Genomic DNA, 21,092 nt, shown 5'->3' with positions numbered 1-21,092 from the left:
TCCCCCAAATGAATGTAAGAAAATAAAATTGTGTAACCGAATTAATAAAAAATTTAATTGTGTGCCTAATTGCTGTACTGTCAAACATTCTTTTTGAGTTTGGAAAGCTTCTGTGGGATTTGGACTTCATTGTGGCCCATTGTGTTTTGTAAGAAAATTGAAATAGAGGGAAAAGTAATTAGCTTCATGAAAACACCAACATTACCCAGAAAATGTTATGAGAAAGAATAGTTTGGTTGAATACAACTTCGTATTTTGTGGATTTTGATCGCTTGTGTGGGGTCTGCCTTCCTCATTCTCTCTCTCTACTCATCTCTCCCCGTCTCTCTATCCTGGGCCATCTCCACGTCCACACCGCCACAGTTCCATCAAATCATCGTTATCACCACTTAAAACCACCTCTTTCGAGGCCCTGCATCACAGTCTCCACCCTGGAACTTCCATGTTGTCACCTTTCTTACTTCTTCTTCCAACGCGGTTTCCTTCTCTTCGTCCAACACGTCCCAGCCATATAAGTCGACTTTATTATCGCTTGTCTGAAATCATTAAAATATCTAAAATAATTAAAAATATATATTTATGGTCTCAATGGAGGATACAATTTTTCGTTAGAAAAAGCAAAGGGGGTGAATGTATTAAACAGTATGTGGTAGAATCAATCATCAGATGAAGCATGTAATGCATCTTTGTTATTTTGTTCGACCACATTTATTTAGTATCCTGGAGATCGGTATGCCAACCACAGAGTTATTTTGAATTGAATATGTAAAATACTTAACACAACTGCAAAATACTATAATGGGATAATTGGTTCTTTACCCTTCTATCTGGCAACAAAACTGACACCTTTTTGCAAGGAGTCATGTTTGCATAGACCGCAATACCTGCAGTCATAAATACAAACAAAAGACATAACTCTGATAATGTGCACTGTCCTTGAAGTTGATTGGTCCACACCCGAGACAGCTTTCCTTCGAGCCTAGTCTCATATGGGTTGGACCAGATGACGCCAAAAGGCGCACAACTCAAGGACAATGCACCATCAGAGTATGAGAGCTCGGGGCAAGCATCTACACTATGGGGACCTCATTTGCCAGTAAAAATATGATAATTGGTTCTTTACCCTTCTATCTGGCAACAAAACTGACACCTTTTTGCAAGGAGTCATGTTTGCATAGACCGCAATACCTGCAGTCATAAATACAAACAAAAGACATAACTCTGATAATGTGCACTGTCCTTGAAGTTGATTGGTCCACACCCGAGACAGCTTTCCTTCGAGCCTAGTATCATATGGGTTGGACCAGATGACGCCAAAAGGCGCACAACTCAAGGACAATGCACCATCAGAGTATGAGAGCTCGGGGCAAGCATCTACATTATGGGGACCTCATTTGCCAGTAAAAATATGATAATTGGTTCTTTACCCTTCTATCTGGCAACAAAACTGACACCTTTTTGCAAGGAGTCATGTTTGCATAGACCGCAATACCTGCAGTCATAAATACAAACAAAAGACATAACTCTGATAATGTGCACTGTCCTTGATAATGTGCACTGTCTTTTGTTTGTATTTATGACTGCAGGTATTGCGGTCTATGCAAACATGACTCCTTGCAAAAAGGTGTCAGTTTTGTTGCCAGATAGAAGGGTAAAGAACCAATTATCATATTTTTACTGGCAAATGAGGTCCCCATAATGTAGATGCTTGCCCCGAGCTCTCATACTCTGATGGTGCATTGTCCTTGAGTTGTGCGCCTTTTGGCGTCATCTGGTCAAACCCATATGAGACTAGGCTCGAAGGAAAGCTGTCTCAGGTGTGGACCAATCAACTTCAAGGACAGTGCACATTATCAGAGTTATGTCTTTTGTTTGTATTTATGACTGCAGGTATTGCGGTCTATGCAAACATGACTCCTTGCAAAAAGGTGTCAGTTTTGTTGCCAGATAGAAGGGTAAAGAACCAATTATCATATTTTTACTGGCAAATGAGGTCCCCATAGTGACTATAATGGGAATTAGCAAATCACCTGCTATGAAGTACATTAGTCCTTAGATATCCAGTTGCGTTAAAGCCATCCATCTAGTGGTTCATATCTCAAACTTTAACCATTTCCCATATTTGATTTCAAGTCTGGAATTAATTATTGCTCATAGGTACCAATGTTTCTTTTGAACTGCATTTTTCTTTCAATATATTTCAATTATTTCTCAAATCGGCCAATAGCAAAACAATAAATTATGATAATGCCATGTTTATACTCAGCAAAATCTCATTGAGTGTCAATTCTTCCTTTCAAAAAGGTAATTGGCCAGTTCCATTCATGAATGATATAGGTAGCTATGACATGCATTATAATCTATTAATAATACATCAAATTAAACAAGTCTTTTTTACGACCAAATACACATAATTTTGGTCCATCTGCCTATGGGCCTTCTGAACCAATATATTCCAGCAGCATTTGTTCAAGCAAGCAAACTATGAATCCCAACATATGGACTAAAAGAGCATAGACAGATGATGAAACCCACTTGATTTCCAAGTTCACTACATGATGAAGCTGAAAGCAGCTTGAGCGAAGTAAAATTATGAGAATTTGATCGATACCAATCACATCTTTGTAAACGGGATAATCTTGTTGGATAGTGTACGATTAATTTTGGTACAACACTACTACGTGGCCTAACCCATAAACAAATATGGATCAATTTATCGACCCAAACCATGCATCTGTAAATATTTATGATTCGAAAACGGACATCTGTCTATTTATTTCTTCATTACTTGCTTACTTATATAGCCTCACACTTTCTTCTGAAAACCATCGTCCCTGTGCGTGTGCCTCTGAGCCTCGTTCCCGAGTTTTACTGCGTCTCGCGCTGCTTAACGTGATGGCACTGGTACATTTCAATCGATAGTTACTGAGCGCCTACTCCCTGCTGATGCTGCTGCGATGCAGGCCCACTCACTACTAATGCCCAACTTTCAATTTACAAATCACATTCTCACTCTATTGTGGACAGACCTATCGGTGTTCAAAAGTTCACGTCACTAAAAATAATATATTTCAATAAAGAATAATTTAGAGACTTAAGGCCAGAACAATGTTAACATAATATTGGATGAAAGTTTAATTTCAAGATGTAATACATTGCAACGTTCTAGCTATCCCCCCTTTTTTATATAAAAGTCGTCGAGACAACCCAGGCAGGGTAAAATGTTATCCCCATGCTTGTACGAGTTCTGTATTCTGGATTACCTGTATGGAATGTGTTTCTAACCATCTTAATGAGTCAGCAGTAGTTGATATTTGACAGAAGATTACTTGATTATATTTTACGTCACAAAAAGTGTAGAAGTATATAATAATGCATCAAACTTTTATGAAATTCATAATTTTGCTACGACAAATGAAACTACCGTATCTACTTTTATAAAAGCATCCATATTTTGTAGAATACGTTCCACTCAACAGAGCAACACTTATGACTAATGCACCGTTTGAAATATTAAGAGAACATTTTGTACTCTAGTTGCACAAAATGGCTTATAGAGAATAATGTGCGTCATGAACAGAACCAATTTAGTTTCTGCAATTCCAGTTGCACATTTAGAATTGCAATTTTCTCGAGTTGCAGTTTAAAGGGCACAAATACAAGAACACAGTACGTCATTATTTTATTTCCCCCTGTAGGAGTTTATAAATTCGAATCTACTAAATTTAAATTATTAAAATGTGTTCAAATTACATATGTAAACATAATTATAATTGAAAGCCCCTTGTCCATTTTTAAACCCTTTACCGCATAGGATCAGTGATTCTAAAAGCAAAAATTGCATTTCATAATTAATGGAAATAAAATTTGTATTAAATGGTACGGTGAACTTTGAAGGTTAAAAAATTAGTAGTTCACTGCATACATTTGTTGGGCTGCCAAGTGCAATATGCAATCCCCAGCTGGATGAAGGCCTCTTAATGCTATTGGTTATAGGGGTTGTGTAACCATATTTTCCTGTGCTGATCAGTACAGCTTCGTTAAGGGGGTGCACAGGACCAGTGCAGGCATTACTCACCACTCATGTGAGGTGAAAATTCGGTCACAGTTCCTATGATCACTGTTACATTGCTTGTATGGCTTTATTTGGGAGATTTCGAAAAGTTTTTTGGTTTGGCCATGTTTGTTTGTTGTAGTACGGATGGCCTTAATATAAGTTGTGTTGTGGTTGTTGTTTGACTTGCATCCCACTGGGATTTTTGCACACAGCGTTGGTGTACGGTGCTTTTTCTGGAATATGTTGCTGTTTTTTCATGGATTTTCAGTTTGCACTTAGTCACATAGTCACTTTAAGATGTTTCCTTCTTCATGTTTTTGTCTTTTATTTGTTGCGGTTGCACCCGATTCAATAGCCGAATGGCTCCCAGGCCTATACCAAATAAATGAAACTGAAACTGATGGTGTGGTCAAGAATCGGACTCAGGTGGCTGGGTTGAGAATGCAATGCACTTAACACTGCACTACCACTCCACCCCTTTTGCAATGTGTTGATTCAATACTTTCCAGAAGTTGCTTTAACCCTGGATTGCTTCTTGACACACTATGGTACTATTTTTGTGAAATATAAAAGTGCCCTGCACAAGTATGACATATATGTCATCAATGTATAATTAAATATTTCGTAATTAATGTTACAATATAAATAGTCTGTTGATATCAGTGTGAGATGACACGTGAATGATTAATTAATGTATATGTATTTAGATTTTTCTCATCAAAAGAAAGCATAGAGTAGGTTGTATATTTATAGAACAAAAATATTAATGTTAGCATTACTTTATTAAACATATATATCGTCATACACTCACGATATAGTCTGTATGTGATATATAAATATCCCCCAGGGATACATTTAATATTTCTTTTTTCAGATAACGACAGAGTGAGACTCTGTCTTATCGAACAGGTCTGTCGATAAGACTCTGTCGATAAGACTCTGTCTTATCGACAGACCTGTGCTTCACCTGAGGACGGCTGCTTGCGTTGTGGCCGAAACGTCGTGAGAATTATTTTATTATGTTTTATTTTTATTATTTTATTATTTCCATTCTACGTGACTTTACCGAAATAACCAAGAAGATTGTCACCATTGTCACCATTGTCACCATTGTCGCCGAGTGGCCACCCACCATGTGACATCCATTAGCGCCAAAACTCTTTGGAAATTATTATTATTGATCAGACGGGCTGCACTAACAGCTTCACAAGAGACTTAACACCCCCCGCCGCCCCGTCCACTTTGACCCGGCGCTCCGGCATGCTGGCGGACAGGAGGAATGGCGACCATGACCGCGAGGTGCAGCACCTGTACGAGGAGATGGAGCAGCAGATGAAGAGTGAGAAGGAGAAGCTCTCCAGCCAGGTATTCACCACAGCTGCATGCCGTTTCAGAAGGTCCGCAAGCTTTATATTTCCTCTTTATTTACGTATCACGAGCAGCATTATCATCAGCAGTAGCTTTGATTTTTCCGCTGCTCGGTGAAGGCCTCCCTAATCTGCTGCCATCCATCACGGTCCAGGGATGTAATCATTAATCTGTCTCTGCAGTGGATGTCCTCTGCAGCACGTTTCCTCCCTTGGCTGCCACTCTATCGTTAGACGTTGGTCTCAACCAACGGCAATCATCCCTTCTAGCAACGTGTCCTGCCCAAGCCCACTTACTTTTTGATAAATATTTAATATAATACCATACCTTTCATTTGCTTTGTTCCCCAATGCATGCATGTCTTTCCCTGTCTGTCAGTGTAATTCAAAGCATGCACCTCTCCTCCATGTTTCTGATCCATGTGTCACTACGCAGGTGATACACTCATAAAACACTTTCTTCTTGAGACAAATTGGTATTCTCCCTCTCAAAGTGATCCAACATGCTCTCATCCACCTATTTATTTAATAATGTTGATCTTGGTCCGGCGTTCAGAAACTTCCCTAGTCCGATGTGTTTCCAGTTATGTCCCTCTGACAGATATCTGCAATCGTTGAGAAACTCGTTCATATTGACATATATGTGCGCACTCCCTGTATCGGTGTATCTGGCCCAGTGGTGCTGTTGGCACCACTGGGCTATTGGCACACTCGGACTCAGCCTATGCTCTATTTAGAGGGGATACAATGAGTACCACTTCATCTTCTTGGTTCTTTCGGTAAAGTCACGTAGAATGGAAAAAAAAAATAATAAAAAATAAACCAATAAAATAATTCTCACGACGTTTCGTCCACAACGCAAGCAGCCGTCCTCAGGTGGAGAACAGGTCTTGCGTTGTGGCCGAAACGTCGTAAAAATATTTAATTATTTTCTGTTTCATTATTTTATTATTTCCATTCTACGTGACTTTACCGAAAGAACCAAGAAGATGAATCCCTGCAGTCACGAAAGTTTTAAATCGAAAAATGAGTACCACTTCGTCGAAAACAAATAGTGGCCATGCTGTGGAGAGACTTGCTTCCACCACGATAATGTAGAGTTTCCACCACTGGCTCAGTACCAGCAATGGAGAAGAGCGCCGTAGCAATGCTCGTTGAGCTCTGAGACACGTTGACTTGCCGGTGCGGATCAAAGCTACGCTCACGAGGAGGTCAATAAAGAACTTGCTCTGTTGGACTTTCGATGCGCTCGCTGAAGGATGCTCGGAGGCTTCTGTGCCGTAGCCAAGAACTCGAGGCCGAGTTGGACGCGAAGGAACAGGAGGTGAAGAATATCCGGACTCAGCAAGAACAGGTGGGGATGACGCAGCTCTTTCTCAACGTGTCACCACTTATTATTAGTATTCTTCTTCTTCGGTCACGCCTAAGGTTCAGGGAGCCAATATAATTAACTTTAAAACAATTTCTAAATAATTAAACAGACAATTATTAAACATGTTCCATCGTGTAAAAAAATAACCACCAGTCTGTTGGGCTGTCCTAATGAATGCCTTTCGCCAGAATATGTTTAATCCGGAAACTTATGAATCTCAGAAGCAGAGTGTGGTCTGTTAAGCAATCGCTGCTGGGTTGCCAACGTTTTTAGCAACATGTATTACACTATCCACGGGGCACTCATATATGAGTTTACCCCATATGGGCACAATAGCTCTTACTCACAGTCCTCCGGCATGAATGCACCCAACGATTTAATTTTGACCACTGCTGTTCAGGCCAGCGACCAGGAAAATATAACTGCGCTCAGCACACCACATCCAGTATACATCTGGTTATGGCTGTGCTTACTACTTACGGGTCGACTGCAGTCTACCAGCGACCCGGAATATAGTCAATGAGAAATCAAGCCGTCGCAGCGATCACCGCTGGGCGCTGCTGTTGACCAGGCGCCGTGGCTCCCACACCGAGTGCTTGCAGCTGGAACGGGCGCTGACCGAGCTGAACTCGGAGCAGTCGGAGACGCGGCAGCAGAACGATCGCTTGCGGCAGAGCAACGAGGAGCTGGAGGAGCGGCTGGCGCAGGTGCGGCGGGAGCTGAGTGACGCCCTGACCCTCATGGAGCAGCTACCGGCAAAGCCTTCGACGGTCGCATCGCCACCTGTGGCTCCACGCGACACCCAGTGAGTGCGGGAGGCACGCGGGGAGCAAGCGCGCGTCTTTGTCCCCCGTCCCGTCGTGTGCCTGCTTCCAACAATATACGTATTTGTGTTGAACTTCTTTCACACCATACGCAGCCAACCGCACTAACCGGTGCGGGAGAAGCACAATAAAGTTAACACGAAAAGCAGTTCTAAAGAAATTAGTTTTCAATCTAGATTTTCAAGTGCATAGCTCCAGTGGCTTCCTAATATCGGAAGGAAGAGCATTCCAGACGGCCGCAGAAGCGCATCTGAAAGTGCGCGATGGAGTGACCCTCTTTGTTCGATGGATAGAATTACATCACAGAGCTACCTCTGAAAAACATTCAACAGCCTTTTTGTGTTTATGCAGTTGTCCTTCCCCCGCACCTCCAATTAGTGTGGGTGGCTATGTTCAACAAACGTACATACATGCACTGCTAGCTGCAGAGTTCCAAAGTAAAACAAAATCATTGCCAATCCATTCGTCTTGTGACATGAGGGGAGGAATAATAAAAATTTAATGAGCCCAATTGAGACTGGTGAACTAAGGCAAGCACCCAGCCAAGACTGCTCACAGGGCCCTGGAATCAGTTTTTTTTTCAGTTTCATTTATTAGGTATAGCCCTGTGAGCCATGCGGCTCTTGACTCGGGTGCAACCGCAACAAACAAAAACATGAACAAAGAACATCTTAAAGTGACTACGCACAACAGAAAAATCCAGGAAAAAACAACAAAGTCTTCAGAAAAAACACCGTATTTCCACGCTGTGTGCAAAAAACCCAGTGGGATGCAAGTCAAACAATAACCATAAGACAATAAAAAAAAAGTTATCAGGCTAACTCTGTACTTCAACAAACAAACATGGCTAAACCAAACGTTTTCGAAATCACCAAAATAAAGCTATAAAAACAATGTAATAGTGATCATAAGAACTGTGATTAAAATTTTACAATAAACGATATACATAACATGTGCGACCAATCTTTGCAGCCATAGCTGGCAGCATGAGTCACTCCATAACAGCAGGAGTATCAGTAGGAGTATAAAAAATTTTCAATGCACATTTTAAGATCAGCACACTATTATCAAAACTCATGAAGACCTTAGGTCTTTTGTTCTTCGAAACAATGAGGAGATCCAGCAGGTAGTCTGCTGATTTTTTTGTAAGTACATCGTGAATAAATAAGATCTGATGCACAAGCCGTCGATCATTAAAATATGTTAAGTTTGACCCAATGTAGAGATCGCAGTGGTGGGTCCTATATGGGCAGTTCAATGCAAATCTTAAGGCCGAGTGATAAATTGAGTCAAGCTTCTTCAGTATAGTACTGGGGGCTGATTTATATACGATGTCACAGTAATCAAGTAGAGGCAGTATGGCAGCTTTTATCAATTCCAAACGGAACATAGGGGGGAAGCAGTGCTTGTGTCGATACAGAAAACAAAATTTTAATTTTGTATGTTTACCAATATAATCAATGTGATCTTGAAAATTCAGTTTTGAATCAAAGATGACCCCAAGATACTTATAGATCTTGACTTGCTCTATTTGATAATTATTTAAGAAATGTAATTGGGGGAAAATAACGTCCTGCTTTAGGCCTGGTGAGAAGCATAGCACCTTGGTTTTGGAGGTATTCAGGACTAGTTTAAGAGCATCTAGCTGATGGTGTAGTTTGTTGAAATCAGCCTGGAGCTTAGCAATCACGCCATCCGGAGAGCGGCCAGCAGTAATCAGTATCGTGTCATCTGCAAATAGATTTACCCTGGAATGATCCAGGTCAGTGCCCAAGTCATTGACATAAAGAGAGAACAAGAGGGGGCCGAGGATGGAACCCTGTGGAACCCCTTTTGTTATCTTAACGCTGTTTGACCTCCAACCATCTATGATTACAGTTTGAGAGGTAATTTTTTAACCATTCCACTGCGTGTTTGGAGAAATGGAGGCAATTTAGTTTACTAAGCAGTGTGTTGTGGTCGACTGTATCAAAGGCTTTGGACAAGTCAAGAAAAAGACTGGCGCAGTACTGCTTATTATCAAGGCTACTGTAAATGTGATTTATAGAGTTAAATGCAGCAGATGTGGTACTGTATTTTTTCGTAACCCAGATTGGTTTAGATGTAAGAGATTGTTATCGGACAGGAAACTGCTAATTTGGTAGTTCAAATTTTTTTCCAAATCTTTCATCAACGGGGATAAAATTGAGATAGGTTTGGTAGTTATTTGGATCATCTTTAGGGCCCCCTTTGTGGAGTGGACGAACATAGGAATGTTTCCATTCATTGGACGAAATGTGAGGGATTTGCGAGACACGATTGGTCCGTTTGGTTTTCCACGGCGGTTGCCCCTGGCAACGGGTAGCGACGCATTCGCTGCGGGGTGGACGCCATTTTTAATTCCCGTTAAAAATATGCGCACGCATTAACACGCGACTCTGAGGTAAATTCATCAAAGTTTCACGTCCTCTTCACTCCCCCCCCACCCCAATGTGTGCAATTACTATTATAGGGTCGGTAGATAATAAAATTATAGCGATTAGACAGTATTATTGTAGCGCGGGGGGGGGGGGGGGTAACGACCCCAGTACCCAGCCTCAGCCGGGTGGGCAATTTAGGCGAGGCCGGAGGCTCTGCACGGTACTAGGCCTCGACACCCCACCACACTATAGGCCGTACATATTACTGCACAGCGGCCGAGGAGATCGTGGCTGGGGGGGGGGGGGGGCAGGGGTAGCAGCCCATCTGTGTATATATGTAAGGTTATTAAGAAATATATTTTTCACCCAGGCAACGCCGGGTACTTCTGCTAGTATAGTATATATATAAATACACATCGAGTTGAGAGATCTGGTCTTCGGATATGTAGAGCAGCAGGAATGAGAAATATTTCATTAACCAAATACATTAATGACAAAAAGGACGTTGAATTTGGTATCTCGGTGGTTGAGCAAAGGGCCATTGCAGCATGAACACTTGTGTGCATATGTGAGGCTTTGTGATTCATACCCCAGTGAATGCTGCTCAGCTGGAGAGATCCATTGTTACACATGCGGGCTTCCTTTGTGTATTTTAAAAAAGCTAGCGGCTGCCTTGACAATGTCTGTCCTTGATGGGATTCACTTTATGCAGGTCTCTTTGGAAATGAAGATGTTTATCTCGAAGGGCTGTTGCATCTCAATATGGTTTATTTTCACTTAGTTATATAAGAATGTTTTTATATATATAAATACATCGTGGCGACATTTATCTCACTTAAACCTCACGCGCGACCGACATGATATAATCTCTGTTATTTATGCTACAAATTGTGCACGTGAGAATGGTGTTAGAAATTTATTGTTTTTAAATCCTTTATATTAAGTTCGCTTGCTTGCTTGCGTGCTTGCTTACGACCGTGCAAATCTTTCGGTCGTTTTTTAACCCACTTCCCGTGATCCAATCGAGCTGACATTTTGCACACAGACTCGTTGTGCGAGACAATTAATGTTCGTGAAAAAAACATTTCCAAGATTTTACACTGTTTAGGGAAAACAAATTCAATATTTAATTACCAATTGTTTAATATTGGCAGACAATCATCTGACCCATAGGTGGCAGCCATCTCAAGCCAGAGGACGAGAGCACTCGAGCCGCCACGCATATAAAGGATTTATAGTGAAAAACTTTGTTTTTACGGGTTATACGTATTACACGTGAGTAGCGCATGCTGAACGTGCAAAGTCACACGTGCCTTGAAACGTAGACTTAAACGCTACGTCGATATCATTATTATTTTTTATAGCCATTAGTCAATTGACTGAGGGATGAGAGCTTTGCCATGCGGTGTCTTGCCATGGGAGTTGTTTGACCATACTTCACCACGCCGGTCGTTATGGGTTGGTGAAGGGGGTGGGGGGGGGTGCCAGGACCACTCCAGATTATTACTCGCCATTGTGTACTGCATGTACGATGAACTTCTTTCGCACCGTACGTTGGCCAACCGTGCTGATCGGAGTTGCGGGGGAAGGACAACAAACTAAACGCAACAACAACAAGCTGTTTATGCGATGAGATGACGTTAGCCGTCGCTGGGAATTTAATTGTGGATGATCGATTTAGAGTGCAGTGCGCTAATCACTATCAGACCCCTTCCCCCACCTGCTAAGTTGCATCAGGTTATGGTTATGCACCATTATTGCGTGAATATAGTGAAGTGCTATTTAATTGATTTAGCAATGTACTTAAGCACACTGTTTTTGATGTCATACAAATCTGGACGTGAGCCTGGGGGGGTGGTGGGGGGGATGGATTGCGACGTCGGAAGAGCACGACCGCTTTTGCGCAAAAGCGACAGAATCGCGGGGAGCCAACACGACCGGCTACCCGTAAAAACAAACCCGTTCCGTGCGTGCCGGTGAAACACGCACATTTATTTTTTGCACATTTAATGAGACGTGCCCAGCAGCTTACAGCAATGCACTCGATCGTGCAGTTTCAGAGAAAAAAAATTGCATAGGGGTCTCTTTTCATTGTGCGTCTCCTTGACAACTCGTTTTTCATTGAGATGTCATCACTGCATTTGCAGCCATTAATGTAGGGGGGGGGTTATGCTGAATTTAATAATGGGGATTCTAGTGAGTCTTTCATGAGCAGCTATCCTTGCAAAGGGAATGAGCATTGGGTGTAGGCGTGCATGGACTATCTATTCCAAACACCTTAACCCTTTAACAATGTACTATTGTGTTCTGCTCCTAAAGGCTCATAGTCATTTATATTTAATGTTTTTGTATGTAAACAATTTAAAGGTTAAAGAGAGTATAGCAATTACGAAGAAAAAATTAAATTTAAATAGTTATTTCTAAGAAACTTAGTTTCTGCGTCGGTTTTTTTGTGGTTCGTACCGCACAGCACTCCAGCGTGTTGTCGGGTTGACCCACATGTTGTCCGACGTTTCACTCCACATTCGACACCACGCTTCCAGGAGCTTCTTTGATTACTGAAGAATTCATAGTTCATAATAATCACGCCGAACATCATGCGGGTACAACTTAAGATGTTAACTACTGTCGAGATGTTAACTACCTCGCCTGATATGCAGAAGGTCGTGGGTTCGATTCCGACCCTGACGCCTGGATATTTGGAGTTTGCGAGTTCTCCCCGTGGTCGCGTGGATTTTTCTCCAGTTTCCCCGGTTTTTCCCTCCACATTTAGCGACACGCGTTTAGAATATTTGGCTGCGATAAATTCCCACATGTTAAGGCACTACGTTGAGCTATCATTTGTGGCCAAGTCACTTCTGAAAAATAGCTAAATAGCTCAGTGGGTCTTACCGAGTAAAATGAAAAAAATAGTTTCGTTTCGTTTTAGTCGATATCAGAGAGCTATCGCAAACTTTAGTGATCTGTCCGTATGTCAGCCAGTCACAGCACGTTTCTTGTCGTACAGAGTTGAATCAGAGATCAGTTTTAGCGGAAAGACCTAGGGATATAAAGTATTGATGAAGAGCTCTTTATGACGCTATGACCGCATTGGTTAAAAATGTGTCTCAAAGTGTTTGCCAGTTAGTCGCAATGAGTGACACTCAATGAACAATGTGACCGGGCAGTGAAGGGTAGAGCCTAACAAGGCAGCTGGTCACAGATGTTCGGCAGTCTGATAAATGATTGTGGTTTATGAGACATCTTCCTGTCCATAATATACACCGTCGTGCTGAAATGAACATTAAATCGTGTTTATTACAATTGGGGGTCCTGTGACCATGATGGATATTTCATTTTCCTCTGATAGGACCAGACTACCAATTAAATGTTTGTCTCCCACAAACCCAGTACACATTTATCCTTCCCTGAACGAGCATTTGATATTTGATATACATTTTAATTACTTAGAATATACAGTGTAACATTGAGGATTCTCTGTAAAATATTAACTGGCTGCCTAAACACAGACAACACGCTCAGTGGGGAAGCTGACCTGATTAAGCTTTGCTTGGACTGAACCCAAAGTTCATTAGAACAATGGGAGTAGTGTCATTAGCACCATCAAGTATATTCAAAGCAGCACTCTGATAATGCCACCATCACTTGTAAAACGCAGTATTGCTACGTACTACTCTACGTACACATGCATGCATACAACCTTTTTGTCAATTCCCTGCTGGATGAGGGCCTCCCCACACTGTGCAGGTGACGGGGGTTATTTGACCATTCTTCACTACGCTGGTCGGTGCGGGGTTGGTGAAGGCGGGGAAGCGTAGGCGTGAGAGCGTAGAAGCACAGTACAACAATGTTGTTTGCCCCGCTGCCCCACGATGTAGCACAGCCGCACAGCCACCGAATGACGACCTGGCGTGCATGGTGGTCACAGAACGCAAGGCTAAAACCCCGCTTAGCTTCCAAAACCGACGAGTTTGGCCACATGCCGGGTTCATCTTCTTGGTTCTTTTGGTAAAGTCACGTAGAATGGAAATAATAAAATAATAAAAATAAAACATAATAAAATAATTCTCACGACGTTTCGGCCACAACGCAAGCAGCTGTCATCAGATGAAGAACAGGTCTTCAGACGCTGTCTTTCCGACAGACCTGTTCTTCAACTGAGGACGGCTGCTTGCGTTGTGGCCGAAAAGTCGTGAGAATTATTTTATTACGTTTTATTTTTATTATTTTATTATTTCCCTTCTACGTGACTTTACCGAAAGAACCAAGAAGATGAATCCCTGCAGTCACGACAGCTTTAAATCTAAACGCATGCCGGGTGTTTTGGTGACATGCGGACGTTACGATGGTGTCACAGTAAAGAAGGGCATGTGGCGCATGCTGTGCAGGGTCACAAGTGAGTTTTAAGGGTAGAACTAAAACTGGACGGTGAAAGCTGATTGTTTGACGTGTAGGGGGCCAGAAGCGACAAAGAGCTGAATCGTGATTGAGCACAAGGAGGAGGGGGGATAGAGACAGAGCGGCAGCTGGGATTGTGAACGGAGCGGGTGAGAAGGAGCGTAGGAAAGGAATATAAGACCTCGTCGTTCTTACATTGCTCGGTGTATGCTAGCATTTCCATATTGCAGAAACCGTATTGGAAACACATTCCGAATGTGTACTATCTGATTGTGAACCATAAACAGCAACGTCCAAAGGTAATTTAACTACACACCTGGACACGTGGCTGGTGCCATGGCATTTGTTTACATAAATGCTCAATTTTTCCATCTGGAAGTGAAACAACAAAGTAACCCCAATCTCACCTTTAATTTCATTTTCTCATTCAATCCGGACCCATTGTGGCAAAAACAAGCAATGCACAGCTGCTCCCTTGCGAGTGAGTAAATTAATAAATGACACAAAAACAGCACACGTACATGTGTTTGTGCAAAACAAAGCATGTTCTGTCGGTCAGAAATCTTCAGACGGAAATAGGTGCGTTCTTGTTAATAGGCAGTCCCCCTCTTTAACCTCCTTCAGTCCCTCTCGTGAAGCTTCCCCTCTTCTCTATTGCCCATTTTCTTCCTCTTCCCTCCCCTCGCCCCATCCACCATTTCCCGTCCTTCCCCTGCCCTTTTGTGATCCCTGAGTACACCCTTATCCCTACTCTTTGGTTCTTTTGGTAAAGTCAAGTAGATAGAAAATCAATAGATCACGACGTTTCAATTGCAACACCAAGCAACCGTCATCAGGTGAAACAAACACAGCAGGAGAAACGTCGTGATCTATACATTTTCTACCCTCATCCCTGTCCCTCGTTTCTCAATCCTTGTGAAGTATTGGAATTGACGGCAGGAACTTCTTGACGGGTAACACACTTTTATTAAATCTTTACGTTCACAATACAACGTGTGGTCTCCTTTCTTCCGACTACACACTCCACTTAACTCGTGTAGACTATATGGTTCTGACTACACCCAATACACTTGACTCGTGTAGACCCTATGCCTCTGGCTACACACAATACACTTGACTCGTGTAGACCCTATGCCTCTGGCTACACACAATACACTTGACTCGTGTAGACCCTATGCCTCTGGCTACACACAATACACTTGACTCGTGTAGACCCTATGCCTCTGGCTACACACAATACATTCGGCTCGTGTAGACTCTATGCCTATGGCTACACACACTACACTCGCCTCTGGGTTACACAGAGTCCCGGTCCCGTTAGGACAGCGGGACTAGGTACCGCAGGGCCCTAGGTCTTCATCCCCGTCTTCATTCTTCGCTGGTTACATACTGCCCTTACGCCTGTGTGCATCCCCTTTTATAGCCCCTGCTCACGAGAGACGGAGCTGATCCGGACGTCGACGTGAGCATCGTTCCCTAGTGAACCAATCACGACGCACTCTCTCTACGATCCGTTTTCCCCAGCGCGTGTTAACACTCCTCTACCAATCACACCGCGCTGCCACCCGATCACTCCCTCTCAGCGCGTCACGGGCCCACAGCCAATCAGTACCCCGTAACCCACGACCCCGCGCTGACCCCTGATCCTCCACCGTCAGCGCGCGTCACCACCTACACAGCCAATCATTACGCGCTGGCATACGATCCCTAATCCCAGCGCGTATCACCTCTACATCACCCCCTCCCACATAGCTTGCAGCCGGCCCGGCTGTTAACCAACAACACAACCTAACGTCAACGCAGTAATAAAGAAACTCCACCTCCCAGTGTGCCCCGTAACGCAACAACAACAACACAACACAACACTTAAATATGAAGCAATATACAGCCCGACGAACAACACAATAAGAGCGAACACCCGAAAACGAACGCGCCACGTGTCTCTGTGACTAAACGCAGTGCCGAGGCGCTCCGTCTGCCTCGACTCCTCACATGGTAGGTCACACAAAGTAGCGCGACCTAGCGCGAGTCCGTCTGGCCGGTCCGTCGTATGGGACGGGACGCTGGCATACGTCCGGTGGTTCCGGCAGCTCTAGACGGCGCGGATCGGGCCTGGAAGGACCGGCCCCGCCGCGAAGATCCGGCCGCCGGTGGTCGGCAGCTGTCAGTTCCGAGACACCTGGGAGCGGATCAGGCGGAGACATGTGAGGAGCAGGCAAAGACAATTCCCCCTTAGGGTCGTCGGTCACGTCACATGCTCGGCCCTCACGACACAAGGGGAGGCCATATGGAGGCGAGAACGGTTTCAGTCAGGAGGGGTGGACGTACCAACGGCGTTTTCCCCATTTTATCTGAACGCACTGGGGGCGTGCAACCCGCACGACCTCCACGGGTCCCCGCCATGGCTTCAACAATTTAGGCGACGTAGCCAAAGGTGCCTGAGGGCAATGCAGCCAGGCCCTGTCACCTGGTTCCCAGTTGTGCACGGACACCTTCCGTGCACGCAACCGCTCGTTTGCAATTTGGCGAGCCCGCGAATTAAGCCATGCGGCCTCCCTTGCCTCTGTCAGCTTATGAATGTTAAATTTAATATGCTCTGCCAATTTCGAATTAGTCCGTGGTGCGGGCAGACCCAGCTGCGTTTCCATGGGCGGGTCGGCTTCCCGACCGTACATCAGATAAAACGGGGAAAATCCCGTAGCTGCATGGGGGGCCATTCTATACGCGGCGAGGACCCCAGGAACCTGCAGGTCCCAATCAACATGTGCCTCACACACCTGCTGGCACAGCATAGAAGTCAATGTCCTGTTGAGCCTCTCAACCATCCCGTCCATCTGCGGGTGGTACGGGGAGGTACGCACCTTCTTAGTACCCAACAGGTCGCACACCTCTTGCAGTAATTTACTCGAAAAATTTTTCCCTTGGTCGGTCAGCAAGCGTTCGGGAGCCCCCTTGTCCAGGACGTAGCCCTGGACAAAGGCGTCCGTCACAGCCGCCACCGACTGGTTGGCGAGTGGCCACGCCATAGGCCACCGGGTGAAATATTCGACCCCCACCAACAGGTACTTATTACCCCTAGGCGTGACTGGAAAAGGCCCCAGAATATCGAGTGCAACGAGCTCGTTAGTGCGCGAGACCTGAATAGATTGCAGCGGTGGATTAGCTGCCACAGGCGGTGGTTTCCGTCTGGCGCACTCAACACAACCCTTCAGAATATTCACCACGTCACCCCCCATTCCCGGCCAATAATAGTCACGCTGAAGCAGGGCAAGCGTTTTGTTAACTCCCAAATGCAAGAGGCGTTCGTGTGCGGCCAAGACAACCTTCCCCCTCACAGCAGAAGGCACCACAATCGCGTGCCGCCGGGACAAACTGTCCCATCTCATTAACAGGCCCTGCTTAAGCACGTAGGAGCCAGTTCGTTCATGGTCCCCTTCGGAACCCCCCGTCTTGCGGCGCAATGCTAGCAGGGAGCTGTCCGCCATTTGGAGACGGCCCCACTCAATCAACGACAGTGAGAGCAGCGAGTCCTGACCCCCTGGGGTAGCGGGAACATCCCCAATTGGTGTGCCCGCGGTCGCAACCAACTCCTCCATACCTTCCGTAACTGGCGGTTTACAGCGCGCCGATCCCGACAAGCACGCACATTTGTGACAAGGCAACAACCGCGACAGGGCATCGGCATTTGTGTGTCGCACGCACAGCGAATCGACCCCTTCGAGGTCCTCCTTCGGATTAACGTTTTGCGTGGGGCTCGGATCAGCCTGCGCAACCAGCCGCTCTTCCGCAGGGACCCGTGCCGCGTGAGCTAGCACGGTGCCCTGCTGAATGACGGCCGGCCGCGACCCAGCGTGTAAACCCATGGCAAACGGATCCCTGTCAGCCCCAACCAAAGGGTGAGCCACCGACAAATCGAGACCTCCAACAGCCCTATTTGAAGGACCCAAAAGCGTGCCTTGATCCGAGGTCTCCCTCACCCATGGTTTCCGCAACCGGAGGGGAATTAACATTTGTGAACCCGGGGGCACGTGCACGGTCTGTGTTGCTAACGCTTGTATCGTAGCGCACGCCGTCCGAATTTCAGTAGGGTTCGTCAAAAATGAAATACGGCGACCCGATGGTAGTTCAATGCAACGCTGATCAATGAGAATTTTGATGGGCATTTTTGCCAAAAAATCAGTGCCCAATAGACAAGGAACCGCCAGGGAGGACGAAACGAAAACGGGTCCCGACAATTTGATATCACCAATGCAAATGGACGCCCTAATCTGACCGATAATGCCCAACGATCCCCCGTTAGCGGCGTAAAATGGCACATCCACCGGAAGAAGCGGACGACATTGTACAGGGAGAATGTTATAAATGAGGTCCGATATAATAGTCGCCGATGCCCCCGTGTCCACTAACACCCTGACCTCGACCCCATCAATAGATCCCGTAACGACGGATGAACCCGCTCTGGCAGCCACTATTCTGTGCCCCAACTCCGACCATTTAATGTCTCCCCGGACCCGGCTGAACCCCCCTCGCCGAACCGAATCCCCGAACCCTAACCGGCTCTCCTCCGCCGCAACACGACGGACCATGCGTGTCGAGTATGCAGGCCGAGCATGTGAGGTGCCGCGACTCGCCGGGGTTTGTAGGGATGACTTGGGGCCTTGTTCGTCGTCCAGCCGAGGTCCCATGGTGCGCTGACGTGGGGCGCGGCAGCCAGACGCCACGTGGCCCCGGAGGCCGCAGTTATAACACGTGATGAGGGTCGTCGGAGATCTCGGTTGCTCCAGCTTGCGGGCCGATCGCAGAGGCGAACGACCCCCCGACCTCCAGTCCCCCAGTCGTCCCGCGATGAACGCCTCCTCTCGTGGGCTGACGACTTGGGGCACGGTGACTACCGGGCCCGGAGCTGAGGCCACGGCAGCGTTGCAGACGACCCCCTGTTTACGTTGGAGGACCTCGTGCGCTTGTATGCTCGTAGCGACCCGTAAGGAAGAAATATCGGTCTCGTCGGCCGTGTTGATGGGGACCCCCAGGTCATGCGCCAACTTGAGCAGTTGCTCCAAAACCATCGCATTTGGCCCTCCTCGTCCATACGAGGGAACGCGGCGTCGGCGAGAGCAAGCAACGCCGTGCGGTAGGCGAGCACGGTCTCCGTGTCCGCCTTCCGTCTTGCATAAAAATGATGGCGGCACGCCGAGGGAGGACCATAGACCTTGGCCATGAGAGCCAGCGCATCCTTGAGCGTGGAGCGGTCCGACCTGCGTGCGGACGTGAAGGCCGCGAGCGCGTTGTCGTCCAGCATGGCAGGCAGTGCCCGCAGTGCCGTAGCGTCGGACCAGGCAGACATCTCCTGATGCGCCAAAAACCTGCGCTGAAATTGGCTCCAATCCCCGCCTTCCGCCTTGAAGGCTGACAACGTGGGAAGGCGCTGTTGAAAGATGAAGTCGTCCTCCTCCTCGTGCTTCCTCTCCGCCGCCCCGTCGGTGTGTAAGATGGCGGCCCCAGTGGCGGGTGTCTGATGGCGGTCCGCAGCGCGCGTTGGTGACGTAAGCGGGCGCGCTTGGAGAACCGCTGCCACGTGGTGATGGCCGTTCCCGCCAAAAGTCGGCGCAGATGAAATGGCGGGAATCGCCAAGTCGTTTTGGCGGGAATCTGCGGGGCGACCCTGTAGAACGTCCGCCGCCGTCCCCGCTCCTCCCGACGAGCTGATCTCCGCCAGGATGGACGCGGCGGCGAGCAGCAGCTCCTTCAGGCGGGAGTGCGCCTCGCGGAGCACGGCGTCGGTCCCCCGTCGCTCGTCCGGCGCCGTCGGCGGATCCTGCAGCGTGGGCAATTCCTCGTCCTCACCCCCCGATGCCAGCTGGCCTGAGTCGTCGAGGTTGTCCCCGCGGTCAATCCCGTGGGTCCGACGGGTCTTCCTTGTCTCCATGCTTGGAAGACCGTTTCACTTCTGACGCCAGTTGAAGTATTGGAATTGACGGCAGGAACTTCTTGACGGGTAACACACTTTTATTAAATCTTTACGTTCACAATACAACGTGTGGTCTCTTTTCTTCCGACTACACACTCCACTTAACTCGTGTAGACTCTATGGTTCTGACTACACCCAATACACTTGACTCGTGTAGACCCTATGCCTCTGGCTACACACAATACACTTGACTCGTGTAGACCCTATGCCTCTGGCTACACACAATACACTTGACTCGTGTAGACCCTATGCCTCTGGCTACACACAATACACTTGACTCGTGTAGACCCTATGCCTCTGGCTACACACAATACATTCGGCTCGTGTAGACTCTATGCCTATGGCTACACACACTACACTCGCCTCTGGGTTACACAGAGTCCCGGTCCCGTTAGGACAGCGGGACTAGGTACCGCAGGGCCCTAGGTCTTCATCCCCGTCTTCATTCTTCGCTGGTTACATACTGCCCTTACGCCTGTGTGCATCCCCTTTTATAGATCCTGCTCACGAGAGACGGAGCTGATCCGGACGTCGACGTGAGCATCGTTCCCTAGTGAACCAATCACGACGCACTCTCTCTACGATCCGTTTTCCCCAGCGCGTGTTAACACTCTACCAATCACACCGCGCTGCCACCCGATCACTCCCTCTCAGCGCGGCACGGGCCCACAGCCAATCAGTACCCCGTAACCCACGACCCCGCGCTG

At 46.4% G+C, this 21,092-nt stretch overlaps 1 protein-coding gene across 4 annotated transcripts in view; it reads left to right on the top strand.

Moving 5' to 3' along the window:
- The window catches only part of LOC133350402 (EF-hand calcium-binding domain-containing protein 4B-like), a 61,820-nt gene that overhangs the window by 12,177 nt on the left and 28,551 nt on the right, over nt 1-21,092 (top strand). For all 4 annotated transcript variants that reach the window (XM_061564737.1, XM_061564738.1, XM_061564735.1 and 1 more), the window contains 3 exons: nt 5,332-5,422; nt 6,683-6,778; nt 7,399-7,601. In XM_061564737.1, the coding sequence (XP_061420721.1) occupies nt 5,332-5,422; nt 6,683-6,778; nt 7,399-7,601 (390 nt within the window). The remainder of the gene's footprint in view (nt 1-5,331; nt 5,423-6,682; nt 6,779-7,398; nt 7,602-21,092) is intronic.

The sequence above is a fragment of the Lethenteron reissneri genome, chromosome 33 (genome assembly GCF_015708825.2).
Source record: "Lethenteron reissneri isolate LAM-NWPU_2019-01 chromosome 33, ASM1570882v1, whole genome shotgun sequence".
In the NCBI taxonomy this organism is placed as follows: Eukaryota; Metazoa; Chordata; class Hyperoartia; order Petromyzontiformes; family Petromyzontidae; genus Lethenteron; species Lethenteron reissneri.
Note: the sequence above shows the minus strand (reverse complement) of the source record. Positions and strands in the feature narration are given on the sequence as shown.